A 23,240-nucleotide genomic window follows, 5' to 3' on the forward strand; every position below is an offset into this window, starting at 1 on the left:
CTCCTTTTGTGGAAATATTTTTGCTTTAGTTTTTCTTTCTTCCTAGGCTTATAATGAAAGGGCATATAATGGATGAACATTTGGTTATTTTAAATGAAAATTGTAAAAGTGAATACAGGGGTAGTTAGGTGGTACAGTAGATAGAGCACTGGCCCGGGAGACAGGAGGACCTGAATTCAAATCTGGCCTCAGACACTTGACTCTTACTAGCTGTGTGACCCTGGGCAAGTCACTTAACCTCAATTGCCTCACCTCCCCCTTCCCCCAAAAAAAAGTGAATGTAAAAAATGTTTCTGTCTAGTTCCATGGTTTTTGTTGTATATTAAAATCTTTGCATTTCTGTCATTTAAATTTACAAAAAAGCTCAGAAATGAATGTTTCAGATATCCTCTAATAACAATAGCTACCGTTTCTGTATTGCTTTAAGATTTGCAAAGTGCCTTTCATATGTTATTGCTTTTGATATTCATTCAACTCTGTGAGCTAGGTGCTGTTATTATTTGAATTTTTCAGATGAGGAAATTGAGTCTGAGAGAGACTAAGTCACTTAGTCTGATTTGAATTCAGGTCTTCCTGACTCCAGGCCCAGCATTCCATCCACCAGTGCTGGTGGTGTCTGGGAAGGGGGAGACAGATAACTGTCTCACAAGACTTCACTCAATACCCCAACTCTCCCCGATGGAACAGAGTGTCAGCCTTGGGGTCACGAGGGCCTTATTCGAATCCCACTTCTTGCTACTGGCAGTGTGAACCTGGGTACATAATTTAACTTCTTCCTTACCTGTTGGAAGGGAATAACAGCATCTATGGCATCTACCTCACAAGGCTGTGAATCTCAAATCGCTTGGCAGGTGTAAAGTGCTCTGTAAGCTCTGAAGGACCAGAGAAGCATCAGTTATTATCATTCCTATTCTTACCATTTCATCTGTGCATCTTTGTTCTATCCCCAGCTACAGTCACAGCTGGAGACGTTCAATGGCCTAGCTCTATGCAGCTGGCAGTGCTAACGTCAAATGGGGTTACACCTCTTCAGCTTTAAGCTTTAAAATAAGCATCTCCATCTTAAAATGAGCTTGAAAACCCAGAAGAAAAAGAAGCCACTTTGGGTTAGTGGATCTGGGTTCAAGTCCCACCTTGATACATACTGGTTATGTGGTCTTATATGAGCAAAGCTATATGAACAGATGACTTTGGGGCCTGCCATGGGCAGCTCTCTAAGACCAGAAAGTGGGCATCTGCCTGGGTAGAGGGAGTTTCCTACCCTCCTATGAAAGCACAGGTCCAACCTTTATCTCTTGTCCATAGTATTTGATTAACTCAAGGCGAGCTGTGTTCTAGGAGAGCTAAGAAATCAGGGGGACTGTGTGTCTGCAGTTGTCCATGAGGTGACTGCACAGAGAGCTAAGGAAGGCCCCTGCCAGCCCCTGGAGAATGTCAGCTGGATCTCCTTCCCTTCCAGAACCTCTTCATCAGAGCTGTGCGGGCATACAATGGAGAGAACTGGAGAACGTCCATTACCGACATGGAACTTGCACTTCCCGATTTCTTCAAGGCCTTCTATGAGTGTCTGGCCGCCTGTGAGGGCTCTAGGGAGATCAAGGATTTCAAAGATTTTTACCCATCCATAGCAGGTGGGCACTGGGTTGTCTCTTAAAATGAACAAGGGGGGCAGTTGGGTGGGGCAGTAAATGGAGCAACAGCCCTGGAATCAGGAGGACCTCAGTTCAAATCTGGCCTCAAACATTTGATACACTTACTAGCTGTGTGACCTTGGGCAAGTCACTTAACCCCAATTACCTTGCCTTCCCCCCTCCAAAAAAAACCAAAATTAACAAGGGTAATTTATTGGGGGAGAGGGGCGGGGATTGGCATCAGGGGTCAGAGAACAGACTGAATTGGGAGCAGGTAGGCTGTGGGAACTAGAAAGACCTGTTGCAACAAGGTAGATGGAACAACTGTGAGTGCTCAGAGGCAAAGGTGACTCTCAGGGGCATCTGGAAACACACAGTAGGCAGAGATCCCCACAAACACAAGTGGGCAGCATCCAGGCGGCCTGGGGCTGGGCAGCAGGTAAAGCAGGCCGTCTGGAGAGTCCAAGGGGGGTTAGGGGATAGGGCTTGAGACCTTTGGCAGGGAGAGACAAGAGAAAGTTATCAAGAATTGCTGAAGGAATGAGAGGAAGGACCAGGGCCCCAAGAAAGGAACTTGGACACCGGGAAACAAATCAGGCCTCTAGGTGCTAGCGTCGAGGTACAAGGAGAGTCCGTCAGTAAGCATTTATTAATGCTGTGCACTCTACTGACAGCCCCGGCTCTCAATGGGGTTACGATCTAATGAGGGAACAATTATGTCTGAACAAGCTATAAATACATTGGAGATAGTCCACAAGGGGAAGACACAGGCATTCTTGCAGAAGGTGGGACTTTAGCAGGGACTTGAAGGAAGCCAGAGAGACCAAGAGGCAGAGGCAAGGGGGAAGGAGAGACTTCCGGGCATGAGGGACGGCCAGGGCAGGAGTCCAGAGTCCGGAGATGGAGCTTCTTAAGTAGGGAACATGGAGGAGGCCAGTGTCACTGGATCCTAGAGTCTGCATAGAGAGAGTCCAGGTTATGAAGGGCTTTGAAGACCAAACAGAGAATTTTCTGTTTAATCCCAGAGGTGACAGGGAAGCCACTGGAGTGGATTGGCCTGGGGTGGGGGGATGACTGGGAAGGGGCCGGGCGGGGGCGGGGAATTGCCCCACCAAAGCATTTCCCTCTGATTTGTTCTCAGTACATTAATTACCACTCTTTATGCTTGGCTGCTCACCAAGTCCCAGTAGCTTGTACAAGCATTCAGCCCCCATCTTGTTCATGACACACTGTCCCAGAGCTTCCTGGAATTGAGGTCTAACTGATCTTCTCTGTGTCATAATTCTGTCAGAAAAAGGAAATGAGATTGGCCTAACACAACGGCTTGCTATCTCCATTCTGGTTTCTAGTGGCCATTTCCTCCCTTTTTAAAATGTGTGAAATTTATTTACAGAATGAAAAGTAAGGCACCCTCAGGGCAGATGGCTTCTAAAAAGTGTTTGGGATAGTCCTCAATTTTTTTCTAGTCTATAAAATGTTTACTAACCCTTTCTATGCTTCCTAGTTATGTGGATGCTATTTATCTCACCTTCTCCCATCCCCTAGACTTTTTTCTCACCATCCCATATACCCTGAATGAACTCTCCTCTCTCCTTCCATTACCACTTTTTAAAATTCTTCTTAGACTTAAGTCTAACAACGATCTCTGGGCCATAAGCTCTTTTAAATGAAATTCTTCATCAGACTTGTTTTCTTTTAGAATTAACCCAATTTCATCTTGGCCTGTGCCAGTTATTGTCAATGTGGTACTTTGATTTTTTAATAGGACCTTGCATATAATAATAATAATAATAGCACTTTAGGATTTTAAGCTTTCAGATTTACAAAGCCCTTTCCATATGCTATCTCATTTGATCCTTACAGTAATCCTGGGAAGTAGATGGCATTATTACCCCCATTTTATAGAGAGATGAGTGAGGTTAAGTGACATTCCCCAGATAACCCAGCTAGTAAGTGACTGAGTCAGGATTCAAACTCAGGGCATCTTGATTCCAAGTGCTTCAAAGAGGAGATGGTACATGAATAGAGCTTTAAAAAATCATGTCCTTGGGGCAGCTAGGTGGTGCAGTGAGTAGAGCACCAGCCCTGGAGTCAGGAGGAACTGAGTTCAAATCCAGCCTCAGACACTTAACGCTTACTAGCCGTATGACCTTGGGCAAATCACTTAACACCAATTGTCCTCCAAAAAAAAAGCAAAAAAAAAAAATCATATCCTTTGGAGCCAGTAATCCTGGCATTGTAAATATTCAAAAATAAATATTGTGGGTAATGCTAAAAGTACTATTAAGAAAAGAAGAGGCAGCATTGTGGAGCCCTAGAGTGTTAGCCTAGGAATCAGGAACAGCAAGGTTCAACTCTGTCTTTGACACATACTGGCTGTGTTACCTTGGGTAAGACCTTTAACCTCTAAGACTAGATGGCAGAGCACATTTTCACTTGCACTGGGAGAGAGAATTTTCTCCCTGGAAACTCCCTGAATGATCACATTGAGTCCAAAACAAACTCAAAGATCTACTTGAAAATACTGATAGTATTTCTGTTTGTAATAACAGAAAGTTGGAGTAAATTTGGCTGAACAAAGTGGACTATAAATAGATATATAATACAGATAGTATAGACATTGTAGATATAGAAATAGAATATAAATAGGGATCTGACCGGAGAGGCAGGATGGGGGGTAGAAGAAGCCCTGTGCTTATAATCAGAGGACCTGGGGATAAGAGTCCTAACTCCAATACATTCCATCTGCGTGACCCTGGGCAAGGCTTCTTGACTTCTCTGTATCACAGTTTCCTCATCTGTAAAATAATACTTCCATTCCTTACTTGGAAAGCATCTCAAAGTTCAATTAATCCAACCTCTTTCATTTTACAAATGAGGGAACTAAGGCTTGAGCTTAAGTGTCTTACCCAAGGCCACACTGGGCAAGCAAGTGGCAGAACTGTTGTGAGGAAAGTGCCTTGTAAACCTTAAAGTTCTATGTAAATGCGAGCTATTATTAATAAACTTGAATCAAAGAGAGAGAGAGGCAGCATGATGCATGGGGGAAAGGGTTGAGAGGCTTACTAAAATCAGCTAGAAATGACTTCAAGTTTTTCCTCTCACACATATTTGTGTGACTCTAGGCAGGTTGCTTCTGTGTTGTAGAACAGAACCAAGAGTTCTCTAAAATGGCGGCCATGTGGTACAGTCAATAAAGCACTGGGCTTACAGTCAGGAAGACTTGAATTCAAAACCTACCTCAGATACTTCTTAGCTGTGTGACCCTGGGCAAGTCACTTAGCTTCTATCTGCCTCATTTTCAACTGTAAAGTGGGGGTATTAACAACACCCCCCTCCCAGGGCTGTTGTGAGGATCATATGTAAAGTTCTTAACACAGTGCCTGGCATACAGTAGGCACTTAATCTCTCAAGTGATGAAATCATAAATCTGGATTTAAAAAAAAATCCAGGAGCATCTTGAATCTCCTATAGCCAAGACCTTTTTTCCCCATTGGTTAACCAGCTCCCACTTATTAGCACTGGGTTCCAGTGAGTAACATTATAGGGCACGTTGAGGACAGCCGGAGGCTAGAGCCAAGACATACTTACTGGTATTGGGTTGGCACCAGTATCAGATAACAGGAGAGATTCCGGAGGGGTGAGTAAGGTGTCATTGGAGCATTTCTTTCTGTAGGCATTAATTAGCTAATCAGGAATTCAAGTTGCCCCATGATTGGCATCACTGAGACCCAGAAGTCAATAGCAGTTGATATATTGGCAGGCAGGCTACATTATCAGGATGGTTTGTCAGTGAGTAGAGGCTGGGCCCAGGCAGCCAGCTGATGGGCATCAGGGAGGGTCAAGCCAGGGACAGCAGGTAGGCATTCCAGCAGGACTCAGTGTGTCTGGGTACCCTGGAAGAGGACATGAGGCATAGCCCTGGCCTTCAGGAAGGAAGTCGTAGCAGTAATTGGCAGAGACCTCAGTCTGGGGGATGGAATTTGTGGGGAAGCCTGGAAGCCTTGTAAGACAGGCGGAATCAAGGCAGCAAAGTACAACGGAGAGAGCAGAAAACCTTCGCAGCTGTATCACATCGGGAAATGGTTGACTGTGTCTGACACTGAGTCTTTGTGTTTTTCTAGACCATTATATTGAAGTTCTGGAGTGCAAACTGAAGTGTGAAGAGAACCTCACCCCTGTCATCGGGGGCTACCCCGTGGAGAAGTTTGTGGCCACCATGTATCATTATTTGCAGTTCGCGTATTATAAGTGTGAGTTAATGATTTCACTCTAGAGATGGGATTTTTATTTCCCAGAATTCTTTGGGCACCATCATGGCACAGCATCTTTCATAGGCCCTGGGTGATGTCTTTTCTTATAATGACTGAGGCATCTGTCACATTGGAAGGGCATAATCCCTTGGGCTGAAATGAAAACTTCATGAATTTGACAATAATTCAACCCTGCAAATGGAGTGGCAGCATGGGGTCAGGTGCAGAGGGCTGGGTTAGGAATTTGGCATCCAGCTGTGTCTCAGATGCCTGTTAGGTGTGTGATCCTTCATATGTCATTCATCTCTCAGTCTCAGTTTCCTCATCTATAAAACGGGAGTGATAACAGCACCCACTTCACAGGATTGTTATGAGGATAAAATGAGACTGTATACACATATGTGTGTAATATAAATACATATAAATAGCCACAGGGTTGCTATGAGGATGAAATGAGATTATATACACATAAATATATATAAACATAAATGTACATGTACACACACATTGATATTTATGTGTGTATATATATACACATATATATCTCACCATATACATGTAAACATGTGAGAGTGAGCCTCAAAGACAGAAAGTCCTGGCTGGGTGACCCCTGGACAAATTGTTTCATTTTTCTACAGTTTAGACAGTTCTATATGGCTACAAACTGCAGAGAAGGTGCCAGCCCGACTTGGCAGAGAGTTCTGTAGCCCAGTGAAATCCCGGCTCCAGCTCCCCTCTTGAAGTTGGACTAGAGATGACCACTCAGTCTCCTGTCAGCTTTAAACCTGTGACCTCTCTAGAAGGGCTGGTCCCACGCACACTCAGAGTTGAAGATGATCTTGCCGATCATATTGACATAGATGATAAGATCTGGGGGGAAGGCTTCTCGGGAACTATGTATTCCAACCGCTCCATTTTCTGCTGGAGGAAGATGAGGCCCAGAGATGGAAAACAAATTGTCCAAAGTCACAGAGAGAACAAAAAAAGAGATATGGTTCATTATGATGTGACTCCAGATTCAGGCCCGTTTCTCTTATGCGTGCAATGCTCCCACATTTATGGTAGGTGGTTTATGTGGGAATTTGGATTGGTCCTTGTGCACTGAATTCTTTGAAGTGGGGAGCTGTCTGTAGAATACTCATATTCTAAACATTCCAAACACAGAGCTAGCCTCTCTGAATAGGTCACAGAAGACAGGAGGGTGTATCATGACCACAAAGTGGCCTCTAAATTATTCTGAAAATGAGATCGCATCCTGGTACATCTTTTCCTTCTTCATATGCCCTGCCAGCGTACATATACCCTTACACTCTAACCAAATTCTAAAAGCAGGAGATGAAGCTTAGAGTAGGGGAAGGAAAGCTGTATAAACATTCTGGACATCTATACTCTGGTGGTGGGTCCACCATGATGGAGTCAGCTGTGTGAAATCTCTCACGATCTCAGTTTCCTCCTCTGTAAAATTAAAGGTGTTGGGCTGGGTGGCTTGGATCTTTAAAATGGTTTTATCTCCACATTTCTGCCAGAGTGGAAAGAACTTCCTAGTGGTGCTGGCCTAAATTTTTTTAGCTTTGTTCCTGTTTTTCAGAGAGTCTTCCCTTTAATGTTCTTAAGGTACCACAGCCTGGAACATAGTAAGGACATAATAAAAGCGTGTTGACTTGTTGACCACCACCTATGGAGTTAGGAACCTTATGTTCTTAATTCTTGAAGAATGTGGAGTCATTTTATCAAACCACCACTAGGTGGCACAATATCCAAATGGATATTGGTAAGCCGATGCCATTTAGGGAACCTAGTTTTCATAACTTGTTGGACAGAAAGCTGAATATGTCCCCGTCCAGAACTGGTGCTCCTTCACCCTCCTCACCCCTAATTTCCTTTAAATACTGGCTTAGGTCTGCTCCAGTGCCCCAAGGGTGTTGGTCAGATTTCTTGGGTTTTGAAGCCCGGAGGTCAGGGTGACTCACCAGAGTTCAGGTCCCTGGAGGCTAGGAACAGGTTTAATTCAGTCTAGACATCCCAGCCACACCCTGCAGTAGTGTTGACTACTTGAGTCACACCAGCTAGTTCTAGAGTCTTTTGGAACTAAGGATAGATAAGTCAAGACCTAAAGGAACATTTTCAGACCCAGTCTGGATCAAGCCTACATGGCTGGCACAATCTAGTCTAAGGAAATGGAAGGGAACAAACATTTATTAAACATCTACTGTGTGCCAAGTGCTTTCCAAATATCAACTCATTTGATCATCATAACAACTCTGGCAGGTGTCCCCATTTTACTATTGAGGAAACTCAGTCAGACAGCAGTTAAATGACCTGCTTAAGGTCACAAGGTAAGGGGCCATTTGCCCAAGGGCATTTTCCTTGACAAGTGAACCCCACAATATTTCCATTTTTTAAAAATAATCTCAGTTATACTAAAAAAAAGAAGTTTTACTCATGCCTTTTGTTTTTACATCACATTCATTTCTAAATCTACCCCCCCTTCCTCTCTAGTACCCAGCAAGCCTTCCCTTTGTAACAAAGATTAAAAAAACTTTCAACTCTCAACAGTTCCGCAAAACTACCACATTTAACATTACATATAACAACCAAAAAAAACCCCAAAACCCTCAGCTCTCAAAAGCTCAGCAAAACCACCACACTTGACATATGCAAAACATTCCATACCATAAACTCCCCTCTCAAAGGAAAGGAAGGCGGTGCATTCTCTCATCTCTTTGAGGCCAAGATTGGTTATTATATTACATAATATAATTTAGTTTTGAGGGTTTTTTTCTTCCTTCTTTTTACATTTGTTTTAATCATTTCATATATTGTTCTCTTATGAGATTCTGTTTACTTCTGTTCATCTTACTGTTCATCAGTTCATGTATTTTCTCATGCTTCTCAGAATTCCTTTATATTGCTTTTTATGGCACGATACTATTCTGTTATATTCATGTACCATATTTATCCATTCTCCAATTGATGGGTGCTCACTTCCCACTTTTTCTACTTCTCTGCTACCCTAAAAAGTGCTGCCATGAATATTTTGGTGTCTGTAGAACCTTTATTTCTCTCTTTTACCTCCTCGGAGTCATCTATATGGCACTGGGATCTCTGGATTTAGGAGTAGGAAGATTTTAGTCACTTTTCCCCCCCCATAATTCCAAATCACTTTCCAGAATGACTGGACTAATTCATGGCCCCACTAACAGAAAAACAGTGTGCCTGTCTTCCTGCAGTGCCTCTAACGTTGGTCATTTCATTCCTCTGTCATTATTGCCACTTTTTTGGATGTAATGTGAAACATAAAGTTATTTTAATTTGTATTTCTCTTATTATTAGTGGTTTAGAGTCAGCTTTCAAGGGGTTGCGAATTGTTTACAATTCTTATTTAGAAAAAGTGTTCGCTCAACTATTGGGGAATGAATGGTTCTTGAACTTATATATTCTATTAATTCTGTGTGTGTTTTAGGCAGCAGTCTTTAACAGAGATATTTGATCCAAAGATTTTTTTCCCCCAATCTATGACTTCTTTTTTTCATCTTAGCAGAACTTACTTTGTGCAAAAACAACATTTTTTACCATTGACTTCAGATCCTATGTCAGGTACTCACTTTTTCTGGAAATTACTTGCTCTAATACTGTTTCTAATTCTGATCACCCAATTACAAGATTTTCAAATCAGAGACCATCCAATAAGACTTGTCAGATTTTCCATAAATCCATCCTGGTTTTTTCTAGACCTCCAGGAAGCTGTACTCCATCTCTAATGATTGTGACCCTCTGGATGATTTTCCTTCCCATTTTTCCCTCCCCTCCCCATCCAATCCATCCTGGTTTTTTCTAGACCTCCAGGAAGCTGTACTCCATCTCTAATGATTGTGACCCTCTGGATGATTTTCCTTCCCATTTTTCTCCTCCTCTCCCCATCCAATCCAGTGAATGACATGAAGAATGCCGCTCCATGTGTTGCTAGCTACATGCTCTTTGATCAGAAAGATGAAGTCATGAAGCAGAATCTGGTTTACTATGAGTACCACAGAGACAAGTGGGGCCTCACAGATGAGCATTTCCAGCCCAGACCAGTAAGTTGTTTTTTTTTTTTTATTTCTCGAATAGATTTTTTTTAGTACATTTTTGTCTTTTGTTTTTGCCATATCTACATTTCCCCTCCTCCTCCCAGAGACCAAGAAAATGAGAGTGGGAGGGGAAGTCTGGGGGAGGGTTCACTAAAGTTATATACTGAAAAAATGTTTTACGTCATGTGCCTGTAGTCCCTCATTTCCGTAAAGAAGCCAAGTTAGTGTCTTCTCATCTCTTGCCTTTGGGCCCATGCTTGATCAGACAACCAAGTTTAAGGAGCATATTACTTACACATCATTTTCCCACCTCATCCCCCTTCCCTTTAGCATCTAGTATGTGCCAAAGCACTTTACAAATGCTATCTCATTTGATCCTTACAACAACCCTGGGAGGTAGGTGCTATTATAATTGTCATTCAAGGAAACTGAGGCAAGCAGAGGTTAAAGGACTTGCCCAGGGTCACACAGCTAGTAAGAACTCAGGTCTTAATGACTCTAGCCCACCACTATCCACTGTGCTACCTGTCTGATTCTGTAGTTTCTCTCCATGAGAAAAACAACAAACTAAAAGATTGGAGTGAGGAGGGGAGGGTAAGGAAGATCATATTGACCCAGTATTCAAAATCTTCCATTAATTGCATGCCCTTGTCTACTCTAACCCTGTCTCTACAAACTCGTCTCTTTATTTTTTTCCTTTTAAATTTATTTATTTTTAGTTTGCAACATTCAATTCCACAAGTTTTTGAGTTCCAAATTTTCTCTCCCTCCCTTTCTCCCCCTTCTCCCTCCAAGACGGCATGTAATCTGATATAGGTTCGACATACACCTGCACATTAAACACATTTTCACAATAGTCAAGTTGCAAAGAAGAATTATGACCAATGGAGTGAACCATGAGAAAAAATAGAAGAAACTAAACAAAACAAAAAAAGAGAGAGAGCAAATAGGAACGCTTCAGTCTGCATTCAGACTCTGTAGTTCTTTCTCTGGATGTGGATGGCCTTTTCCATCATGAGTTTTTTGGAGTTGTCCTTAGAACCTTGCGTTATCAAGTCTATCAGAGTTAGTCATCACAGATATAATGTGTCTATAATTGTGCACCATGTTCTCCTGGTTCTGCTCCCCTCACTCAGCATCAGTTTATATGAGTCTCTCCAGGTTATTATGAAGTCCATCAGTTCCTCATTTCTTATAGCACAATAGTATTCCATTACATTCATATACCACAACTTGTTTAGCCATTCCCCAATTGATGGGCATCCCCTTGATTTCCAATTCTTTGCCACTATAAAAAGAGCTGCTATAAATATTTTTGTACATATGGGCCCTTTTCCCATTTGTATGATCTCTTTGGGATACAGCCCTAGAAGTGGTATTTCTGGGTCAAACTTATCTCTTTAATATAGCTTCTGTGTTCCAGATAGACTAATCTATCTATGATTTTTTTTTAATGTAACTTTTATTTTAATTTTTCTTAACTAAAAAAGCACCACTTTCCCTGCCTCTCACCCTCTTGTCATTTGGAAAAAGAAAACCCTTGTCATGAATAAGCAATCAGGTTATAGCCATTTTAAATTTTATTTTCTTTTTCCTTTCTACTCCTCCAACTGAAAGGGAAAAAAAAAGATAAACAAATGCACAGAGTGAAGCCAAAGAAATTCCTACTTGGTCACGTCCAAAAATTATATCTGATTCAGATTATGTCTACACAGGCATTGTTTGCAAATGCAGTATGAACCCTGTTCCAAGGCACCTTTGGGTACTTCTGGGCTTAGAGCTGAGGAAAGCAAACTCCTTCTCCCAGAACACAAAACAAACAGGGTTTCTTTAGGAAAAGTTCTAGTCTTTTCGTGACTGAACACGTAAAGAATTTCAGTTAATGGTGTCGGGGGCTATTTGCAGTGGAGATCGTCGTTTGATCAAAGAAGATGTCTTTGAAGAAACAATGAAGCCCAGTGTCCTCGTCCCCCAAAAAAAGAGAAGTGTGTGGCCATCGGGCCAGAACCTCTTGAATGAATGCTTGTCATTTTTATGCTTTTGGCAGTATTCTCAAGGAAGAACTGTCTCTCTGAGTTCAACCAGTGGCTTTTTGCCCAAGGATCATACCAGCCACTGGCCTTAGCCTCCAGTCTTCTCTCTTTCCAGATATACAGAAGAGCCTCATTGGCCCTCTCCTCAATCTGACTGTTCTTCATGCAACTCACTAGGCACTTCTGGTCTTCAGTTTCCTCATCTGTAAAATGCCTACTATGTGCCCCATAAAACAGGGATAATAACATCTGCAGTAATTGCTGCCCAGGGTTGTTGTGAGGATTAAAGGATGTGACTTATAATTCTTAATATGATTACTGACCACATCTATTTCTCTTTTTTCCTCTCTTTTCGCATCTCCCTTTTTTTTCTGTCCTCTTTTCTTTTCTCTCTTCTTCTTTACATTTTCTACCCTCATTTCTCTATTCCTCACCTGCACCTTGGCTCTTGGTGGCCCTCAAGGTTAAAGTACAGGCACACAGTAGGTGCTTAATATGTTCTTATTGATTAATTGATGAAGCAAAGACTGTGACAAAAGTTATACTCAAAGAAACAAGCATATTAGCAGCATTCAAATGTTCTTTATTTAGATACTATAAATGACTTTAGGAATGATATAGCCTTATTGCTTTGTTTACCTTTTTTCTCCATTAAAAAAAGGCATTGAAGGCAGGTAGGTGGCACAGTGGATATAGGGTACTGGACATAGAGTCGGGAAGATTTAGATTCAGATACTTATTGTGGGAGCCTGGGCAAGTCATTTAACCATGACTTGCCTCACTTTACTTAACTGTAAAATGGCGATTGTAAGAGCTCTACTGTCCAGGAGGTTGTTGTGAGAAGGAGGTGAGATAATATTCATAAAGTGCTTAGTACAGTGCCTGGCATATAGTAGGTACTTAATAAATGCTTATTTCCTTGTTCCTTTCTCTTGATCTGTCTTTGACGATTTGTCCTGATTTGGAGATCAAATTGCTTTTTAGCAACTATTATTAAATAATTAATTATGTAAAGTCGTGGAATTTTAGATGTCATCCAGTTCAGTCTCTTCCTTATATCTGGCCATCCAGCTTTTGTTTAAATCCTAGTGATGATGGGAGATTCACTACTTTATGAGATAGCACTTTCCATTTTTTGGGTAGCTCTAATTGTTAGAAAGATCTTCCTTATGTAGAATGGGAATCTGTTTCTTTTTATACTAGTTCCATTCTCTAGAGCAGTAGCAAAAGAAATTATGAGATTAGAGGACCATAGACTTGGAGCTAGAAGTAACCTTATAGGTCATCTAGTCTAATCCAGTCATTTGACAGAACAGTTCCTTGACACACATTTATTAAGTACCTACTGTGTACTTTGCACTAGGCTAGGCAATGGGAATACATGTACAAACAATGAGATAATCCCTGCTGGCAAAGAGATTACATTCTAATGGGAAGACAAGTCCATATATAAATATATATAGAATATTGTTGTTGACATTGTTGTTCTCAGTCATGTCCAGCTGTTCATGCCCCCATTGGGAGTTTTCTTGGAGTTTCTCACTGGAGTGGTTTGCCATTTCCTTCTCCAGCTCATTTTACAGATGAGGAAACTGAGGCAAGCAGGGTAATGTGACTTTCCCAGGGTCACACATTTAGTAAACATCTAAGGCCAGATTTGAACTCAGGTTTTCCTGACTCTAGACTCGGTGCTGTATTCACTACATCACCTAGCTGCCCTATATATAGTGCTGTAATTTCTTACATATAGAATCATTCCTATATAGAGGATACACATACAGAAAGTAAGTGTTAGTAGTTAATTATAATAGTTAAGTAGAATATCACTTATGAGGGGGCGCATTAGCAGCTGGCGGGATCAGGAAAGACTTCATGTAGATGTGGTGTCTGAGCTGTGCCTGGAAGGAAGATGGCATTTTTATCCCCAGGACTGGCATAGACTCTAGAACACAGTTTATACTTGTCGTCTCCAACCTTGTCTTACTATGTTCTCTCTTCCCCAACAGGAAGCTGTTTTATACTTTAATGTAACGACAATCCAAAAGGAACTCTATGAGTTTGCTAAGGAAAACATAATGGATGATGATGAGGTGGGTTTCAGTTCTGTTCAAGTCAACTAACCTTTATTAAGCATCTACTGTGCGCTTAAATCCTAGATCAATATGAAGTTCAGTAAAGCTAAGGGCTCCTGGCCTCACGGTGCTTACATTGGATTAGGGGATGTAGTCTAAATAAATATTAACATCCAGGAAACTCTTCACCCTGCCATGTTCACATCAGCCTTGGTACTCATAACAACTCATCAGGGAACCCTCTGATTGGAGGGCAGAGCTCCTCCCCAAACCTCCATTTAAAGTGGCTACCCAGCCCAACCAGTCCTTTGGAGTTCTCCTTCTGGTCCCTTGATCAAGTACCCACCCCCCTTTTTAACTTACTTCTATGTGCTGTCTTTCCCCATTAGACTGTAAGCTCCTTGAGGGCAGGGACTGTCTTGTATTTTTATTTCCAGTGCAGCACTGTACCTGATGCATGTTTGTTTATTCATTTTCAGTCACGTCCAGCTCTTCATGACCCCATTTGGGATTTTCTTGGTAGAGATACTGGAGTGGTTTGCCATTTCTCTCTGCAGTTCATTTTATAGATAAGGAAACTGAGGCAAACAGGGTTAAGTGACTTGCCCAGGGTCATATAGCTAGTGAGTGTCTGAGGCCAGATTTGAACACAGGAAAATGAATCTTCCTGACTTCAAAACCAGTACTCTATCCACTGCACCACCTAGCTGCCCTTGGCACATAGTAGGTGATTAATAAATGTTTATTAACTGACTGACAACACCTGAAATGTGTAGGGGCAAGGGAAGGGGAGTAGGAGGAGGGGTGTTCATTATTGATTAGCAGGATCAATAAAACAATATAGGAGGAGGTCTTTGAGATAGAACCCGAAGGATGAATAGGAGTTCCCCACTTGACAGATTTAGGTAAATGGGAAGAAAGTTATTCCAGGGCATCAAAAACAGTATAAGCAAAGGCACAGAGACGGGAGACTGGGGTGTACATATCGTGGACCACAGGTAGTTCAATTCATCTAAAAGAAGCTGGATGAGATAATGTGAGAGAGATAGGATGGTAGATTGCCCCATGTGCTAGGCTAAGGAGTTGGAAGTATATTCAAAAGTCACTCAACTACCATTTACTAAGCACCTACTATGTGCCAGACACTGTGCCGAACAATGGAATTACAAATAGGAAAAAGAAAGACAGTCCCTGGGATCCAATGAAATGCATAAAACAGTTAAGAACTAAGGAACCATGGAAAAGTTTTGAATTGAGGCGGGAAGTTACTGTATCGGTCCGCAAGGAAGAGAGGTGTAGCAACAGTCTGAGTAATGAATTGAAGGGGAGAGAAACCTGGGAAGCCAGCATAGCCATGGTCAAGAGAGGCCGTAGCACAGGAGAGGGCCTCCCTAAGCTATCTAGGCACAGACAAACCACGTAATCTTCCAGAGATTTGGTCCCTCACCTATAAATGGAGATAATACTTATACTGCCCTTCTTATAGGGTGATGAAGAAAAACATTTTACAAATGTGAGTTGCCAAAAGGAATTATTTCCCCAATTGATAAAAGTTATCTCAATGCTGAATTCTCCCTGTATATGAAATGTGCAGAAGACCTGAGAAGAAATTGGGAGTTTCTTGAGTATTTTTACAAAAGGATAATCTTAGTATAAAAAAGGACAATTGTAAGAAATGGAAACCAGGGTCATACATTTCCCCAGAGGGAAGATTTGGGGATGTGAGACTACATGTCTGTGGGGATCGCAGACCACACTTTTAGCATCTTTTTTACTTTGTAAAAAGAGTGAATTTTAAATAGTTGTTGCTGTTCAGTTGTTTCAGTCGTGTCTGACTCTTTCTGACCCCATTTCGGGTTTCCTTGGCAAAGACACTAGAGTGGTTTGCCATTTCCTGCTCCAGCTCATTTTACAGATGAGGAAACTGAGGCAAACAGGGTTAAGTGACTTGCCCAGGGTCACTTGCAAGTAAGGATCTGAAGCTAGATTTGAACCCAGGAAAATGAGTATTCCTAACTTCAGGCTTGGCACTCTCCCTCCTGCAGCACTTAGCTTCTCTGACTTTTAAATTATAATAACATTTTAAAGATGCTCAGATAGTTTATTTCCTTCCATTTTCCTGTGAGCTTGAACCATGATCTTTTTTCTATAAATTGTATCCAGTTCCTTTAGCAATTCTAGAGAATTCCTTGGAATTTGGAGTTAGGTGACTCCTTAGCTTGCTCCCCTTCCCTGTTTGTTGAAAAAGACCATAGAGCAAGAAAATTGGAATGGACCTAGTGGCCATCATGTCCAATCTCCTTCATTTTACAGTTGAGGAAACTGAGCCCCAAGAAGTTACGTGATTCACTCAAGGTCACATAGATAGTAAGTGTCAAAGGCAGGATTGAAACCCATGTCTGTTGTTGCAATATCTAGAATTTTTTCTCAGCAAATACTTCTGAAGGCTTTACATTGTTAAGAGCACTGTATGAGGTTCTAGAGGAAATACCGAGTGTAGATAAGACACTATTCTTTTCCTTCATGGGTAACTACATGTTGAAGAAAAAGATTAATAATGTACTTTGAATTTTAGGCGCCAGGCTGCCAGAAACAACTTAATTTAGTTTAACATTAACCTAATATTCAAGCCATTTTTTGGCTTAGGGATGTCAGTCAGTAAATAGTAAGTACCTGTTATATACAAGTCCTGGGAACACAAAGAAAGGTCTGGGTTCTCAAGGAGTTCAAAGTCTAATGGAAGGAAACGAGAGGGGTAGGTTTTCCTGACTCCAGGTTCAGTGCTTTATGCCCTATTTCTCTAGCTGCCTCTGCTACTCTGTTCTTCCCACTAGGCAGCACTGCCTTAATTCTATGGAACTGCTTCAGTGAATAGGAGAACGATAAGATGGTATCTTTAAGGAGCATTAGGGTCAAATGAAGGAGATTTGCTGGTTTGTTTGGATTTCTTTTGGCTTTTGTGAAAGCTTTTCCCATGACAAAGGAGACCTGCTTCTATATTTGAAGGCAGAAGGGAAGGATTTGATAGAGAAGGAAAAAAAAAAATAGATTGAAGATGCTGGTGATACAAAGAATTACTGGATTTTCCATCTGGAAGAGAGCTCAGCAACCCATCCTTTCTTAAAGTAGAATCCCCACTACGTTATTGCTATTGATGGTCATCTGGTCATTGCTCAAGGACCTTTGCTAAGGAGATTACATCGCCTCCCCTGGTAGGGCAGCTCATTCCACTTTTATAGAACTCTTTGTTAGGAAGTTTTCCCTGCCATCAGGCCTAAATCTGCCACTCCTCAACTTCCACTCACTGCTCCTGGTTCTACTCTCTGGGGTCAAGCAGGACAAATCCCCCCCGAACTCTGTGAAACTAAGGCCTGCTTGTTTAGTCCATGCAAACTTGGCCCACAAAGGCTTAGGGCTCCACTGTTTGGTTAGTGAATGGGGGCCAACATTTTCTCCTGGAACATTTTTAGACTTTGATTTAGCCAGAGAGAGAACAGGTCGGGTTCTGACTGTCCATTGGATATTTGGGTTGAACTTTAAATGTTAAGAAACCAACACCTTGTTTGCAAATTCTCCGGGGCCCAAGTCCACACCTTGGTACTCTTCAGGAACTCAGCATGGTCCCACCACACAACACCAGGCCCAAGTTCCCACAGCATCCAGCTGACGCCATGACTCCGTGTGGTTGGATGGGCCTGTCATGTCCCACTCTCCTAGGCCTTTTAAGAGGTGTTCACTCACCTAAAGAATGTTGATGAAGTTTTCAGCTTTGTATCCTTGGAGCCAATTTGGCAGGAATAAGATGTTAAACACAGTGAAACTTCTTTATAACATTTTCCAGGCAACTAAGATTTTTTTTCTTTCTACATCTTGGAATGAGATATCCTGGAAAACCTTAACTGGGGTTAGCTTTATGGGCCTCTTGGCTGGGGAGAAAAAAAAATGAAATTGGCTGTTCTAGGCAGGAAAATGCTACTAGGAAGTTTCACAGTGATTATAAGTCATGGTAGGAAGTTGTAGGTAGGCCTGCCATCTTTCAGATTTCTAAGATTCCAGTTCCATGGGAATCATTGCCCTGAAGAAGTAGAAGGGCATTACAAACAATTTGTTGTTGTTGAATTTTTTAAATCTGACTTTTAATAGTTGAGTTGTGACTTGAAATAGGGTAGAGGAAATGACATACAGAGAAAACATGTTTGGTTAATTTCTTGTTTGCATAGGTCATAAATTATGGCCAACTAAAATGTTCTCTGAATTAGTAAATGGTAGCATGCATTCCAGATGTAAATTTCAAATTTCATGAAAAGTAGGTGGAAATTCTACAAGCAGATACAGCTTTCACATGGAAATGGTCATTCTTTTTGTTTTGCTTTGCTTTTTTAAACTGTGCCTTGTTAGGTGCTGTGGATCTTTCAAATCTCTTCTGATGTTTTGTCAAACCCGATTCTTCTGGTTGGTGCCATAAAGAAAACAAATACCACTGACTTGTGTTATAGGAGATGTTTCCTTACAAATCCATAGTCCTTCATGACAAATAACTTGAATTAATAGGAGGTTTGAAATGCATCCAAAATATTTTTTTTCTTCTAAAGTTCAGATTTTGGTTGGAAGCAGGAGCATTATTTGGGTAATGGTTAGGCTGGTCAGACACTCTCCTTAGGGTGGGGATAGTGTTCATCACGGTAAATTGTTTCTATTATGAACTAAAATTTCTGACATTTGGGCAGACTAGGGGACAGCTTGAGCACCAAGCCTAGTTCTATTTCAGGAATCATTAGACTTACAAATATGGACAGAATCTCTCTGGAAAAATGTAGGTGATGTCAAAAGATATAAATAAAAATTTATGTTAAAATATTAAAAGAAATTAAGTGCTTTCCTCATAAAAACCTTGTGAAGTATGAAGTCCGTTTTGCAGAAAAGGAAACTGCAGCACAAAGGTTCAATGACTTAGCTAGGGTCACAATTGTTGGAGCTAGGTTTCAAAATTGGGGCTCTTGGGGAAGCTAGGTGGCACAGTGAAATAGAGCACTGGCCCTGGAGTCAGGAGGACCTGAATTCAAATCCAGCCTCAGACACGTGACACTTACTAGCTGTGTGACCTTGGGCAAATCACTTAACTTAAATTGCCTTGCTTCCAAAAAAACCCCCAACAAAATTGGGGCTCTTGATTCTGAGATTAATATTCTTTCTCTGACAATAAGCTGCATTTTTCTAACTGTTGAAAATGCTACTTGTCAGCAAATATGCAGGATGACCAAACACACACACACACACACACACACACACACACACACACACTCTCTAACAAAATTATGAAACGGGCATCAAGAGGAAAGTGGGTCACCTTGATGTAAGAGTTTTCAAATTCCCAGGAAATGAAAGTGATCTCAAAGAGTCATGTAATCATAGAGCTGAAAAATACCTCAGTTGGTCCAATCACCTCATCATTCTGGAGATGAGATTTTGTGATTTACTGGTCAAACTGGTCACAGTCCTGGAACTAGAATTCAGATCAGCTCATCACTGATCCTATGCTCTTTCCCCATCAGAGTTAATGATAAGTAGCTAAAGTCAGGAGATCAGGGAGCTATCATACATTTAGAGCTAGAAGCCAATTTAGCCCCAAACCAGCCCAAGAATCTCATTTTTTATTTTGAGAAACTGAGGCCCAAAGAAGGCTAGTGACCAAGGTAACATAGGGAGTAAGCTCAGGAGCCAAGATTTGATACAAGTCCTCTGATTTTACACCCAATATCTATTATAGGTGACTATTAATTTAACAAAAAAAAAACAAAAAAAAAAGAAAACAGATTTGGGACAGGGCTGTGCTGGAACCAGCTCATACCTGCTGATGAGACTGTTAAATTTTCAATGTGAGCATTTGTATCTCAGAAATTGGCAAACACTACAGATCAGAGCTTGATTTGATTTATTATTATGTTGATTGTCCAGACTTAAGAAAGTGATAGAAAATATGTCAATGGTTCAGATTAAACTTAAAAGTGTGCTGAGCATACTTTTTTTTTTAATAAGGAAAGCCAGTTTTTAAACATTTACCAGCACACCCTAGAGTATAACATAGAGAACATTAAAAATATTTTAGGTACTATGCTAGGCACTGAAGATATAGAGACAAAAATAAAATAATTCTTGCCCTCAAGAAGTTTATATTCTTTTTTTTTTTTAAACAAAACTTTGTTTATTTATACATTAATGTTGAGGGCTAGACTAGAGCTTAAGAAAAAAAAAGGAAAACAGTCTATGATACAGAGTCCTGTACAGACGAGAGAAGAAGACGGGTTATAAGGAAGGGGAAAAGATAGACAAACACACATACACATACACAAGATGAAGGAAGGTAGGCTGGGCAGCCATGGTCAGGGCTCTTGGCTAGTTACCTGTGTGTGTACCCCAAAACTGTGTGCAACAGAGATCCTTACCCAAGTAATACTCAGAGTTTTCTCAAGGAAGCAGAAAACAATGGTTTGTTATGATCTCAAGAAAGGGCCACCATCCTGACAAAGGGTCAGGGAGGAAAAGCAAATTACAAAAGGAAATGGTGAAGTTATAAAGACCTAATGTGGAATTCTCCCCCACCCCATCCTTCTCCTTTTTTTCCGTTGGCTAGAAGTTAGGTGTACAATCTACACCTGGCAGTCTAGCTCAAGTACCAGAACAAGGAAACAGTAGATCATACAATGTATGTTTGAGAAAGCACTTCTGTCCTTATTTGGCATATCTTGTGCTGAGGGGGCACTGGGGAGGGTCTCCATTGCTCTAAGTCCCACATGTCCTTGAAGATGTCCAAACAGATAGTGCCTTGGGTGTCTACATTAGTATGGTAACAAGGTGTGACAAAATTTCATAGTGGGAGCATTATAGGGGTAGCCGCTGGGGAATTCCAGGGAGAGCTTGTACCTTAGGTCTTCACATACTGTCCCAGCTATCCCATGGATGGTCCAAACCCACTTGAAGAGATTGTCTGACTCTAGAAAGGCAGAAATTCCTTTGTCTCCAGACATCATTAGGGTCATCAATTCCTGCTGTAACCTCTTGCCCACAGACAGAGGGCTGAGGCTGCCCCAGGCTCAGCCCCCTTATGGGAGGCGGTGGTGGCTGGCAGTGGGTCTCGATTCTGTGAGGTCATGGGGGACCTGAGATAAAGGAAGAGAAACTCCCCAGTGGCAACTTCGGGGCTCAAGGCCTTCCCACCTCCATTTTCAAGAAGTTTATATTCTAATGAGGTGATACAATAGAAACATAGATAAATAAGCAGAAGCTTCTGTGTTAGGAATTTTTTTTCTTCCTTTTAAGTAGACCTACAATCTCATTGTTATAAAGAAATCTCAGTAAAGAAATTCCCTCTACCAAAGTGGGCCAACACCCACTTTTCAGTATAGAACTAAAGAGTTACCTCTGAGGTTAAGTGACTTGCCTAAGGTCACATAGCCAGTATATGAAGACTTGTGCCCATGCTTCCCTGACTGCATCAGCTTTCTGTTGTGGCATGTTGTCCCTAGATTATAAAGTATACATCATGATAAATATAAATTAATCTTAACGGGAGATACTGAGGGGCTCAGGCTGGGTCTTGTATTGGAGGTAGCATCTAAACTGAGTTATTCCAAGAGCCCTGAGTGAAAGGATGGGGAGCATTACAGCCTATGTAAAGGTGGGAGATGGAATGGAGCAAAGTTGGGAAGTGGCCAGTGTGACTGTAACATGGAGTAGGAGAAATCAGTCCAGAAAGAGGCTGCAGTCAAACTGATACAGCCAGTACTATGTATCTACAAAGTATGCTTTACCACACACACTCATTTCTGTCTGAAGATGCCATTTTCAAAGTTGTTGCAATCTAAGTAGCAACTTCTTCGGTCATGTTTCTGAAACTAACTATTTTGGAGACTTGTCTCAGATCCCCTAAGTTATTGACTCCCCCTCACAAATGAAAATGAAATGATCTTTGTGGGAAGAGAGAGAGGAGAGACAGAAGGAGAGGAGAAAAAAAGGAGGAAGAGAAGACAGAGAGGGAGGAGAGAGAACAACAGCAAGGGAGAAGAAAGGTGAGAGAGAGAGAGAGAGAGAGATTGAGATTCTGTCCATATTTGTAAGTCTAATGATTCCTGAAATAGAAGTAGTTTTGGTGCTCAAGTAACTTCTTGGGACTCTAAGCAACTCTTTTTCTTTCTTTTATTTATTTTTTTTTTTGGAGGGGGGAAGGCAGGGCAATTGGGGTTAAGTGATTTGCCCAAGGTCATACAGCTAGTAAGTGTAACTCAGGTCCTCCTGACTCCAGGGCCAGTGCTCTATTCACTGGGCCACCTAGTTGCCCCTACGCAACTCTTTAAGACTATAACTTGAAAAAAAAAAAAGGTGCTGATCTGCCTTCATAGATGGAATTTATTCACCTAAGAGGTTCCTTGTACCAGTGAAATCATAGGCCCCATTCTAATCCATATTGCCACCTTCAGAAAGAAGTGAGAGGTAAGTTAGTATCTTCTAATATCTCTTTGGGGCCAGACAAGATAACAACAGGAAAGCACTTTACAAGTCTCAAAGCATTGTGTAAATATGAATTACTAGTATTATTTACAATACTGTATTGGCTGTTCTCTTCCTGGATCTTGTAAGTAATCACTTATAGGTAGAGAAGGCAGAGGAAAGTTAGGGGAAGGAGAATTGGAAATACAGGGCACACTGTTCTGGGGCTTCCTGATATGCCAAATCATGCACTTAATGACTTAAATGGAGTTAAATTCCGTCCTATAACATTTCATTAGATCTTCTGGGCACCTTAGAATTAGAATAGAGTTGAGCTGAGCTGAATTGAATTGTTCACTGTTGCCCCTTCCCTGGCTGAGTTCTATAGGAGCCTAGAGATTGGTCTTTCCACATACCTGGATACAAGAAGGGAAAAAGGGAGAGCCCTTGTTGCCTTCAAAACTCAGCTCAAGTGCCATCTTCTACATGTAGCCCTTGATCTGTCCTCCACCCCCCACCATGCCTCCAAGTTATCTTAAATTGTTTTTGTCTGTATTTGGTATGCACTAGTTACTACCCCAGAGTACACTTGTGACTGGGACCTCTAATGGGTTTTTATGGTTTTGGCTGCGGAAATTTATGAGTTGCATATTTCTGATTAGTAATTGATTACTAAAGTTTCTGATGAAAGGAAGCC

The 23,240-nt window shown here is 41.4% G+C and overlaps 1 protein-coding gene across 2 annotated transcripts in view; it reads left to right on the top strand.

The window, feature by feature from the left end:
* Positions 1-23,240, top strand: part of CRTAP (cartilage associated protein) — a 69,411-nt gene that overhangs the window by 33,110 nt on the left and 13,061 nt on the right. For both annotated transcript variants that reach the window (XM_069086141.1, XM_069086142.1), the window contains exons 3-6: positions 1,460-1,631; positions 5,756-5,884; positions 9,815-9,960; positions 13,994-14,077. In XM_069086141.1, coding sequence (XP_068942242.1) covers positions 1,460-1,631; positions 5,756-5,884; positions 9,815-9,960; positions 13,994-14,077 — 531 coding nt within the window. The remainder of the gene's footprint in view (positions 1-1,459; positions 1,632-5,755; positions 5,885-9,814; positions 9,961-13,993; positions 14,078-23,240) is intronic.

Source organism: Petaurus breviceps, unplaced genomic scaffold, assembly GCF_028583685.1.
Source record: "Petaurus breviceps papuanus isolate PSGF00001 unplaced genomic scaffold, PetGlider_PUasm1.0 178, whole genome shotgun sequence".
NCBI classification, from domain to species: Eukaryota; Metazoa; Chordata; class Mammalia; order Diprotodontia; family Petauridae; genus Petaurus; species Petaurus breviceps.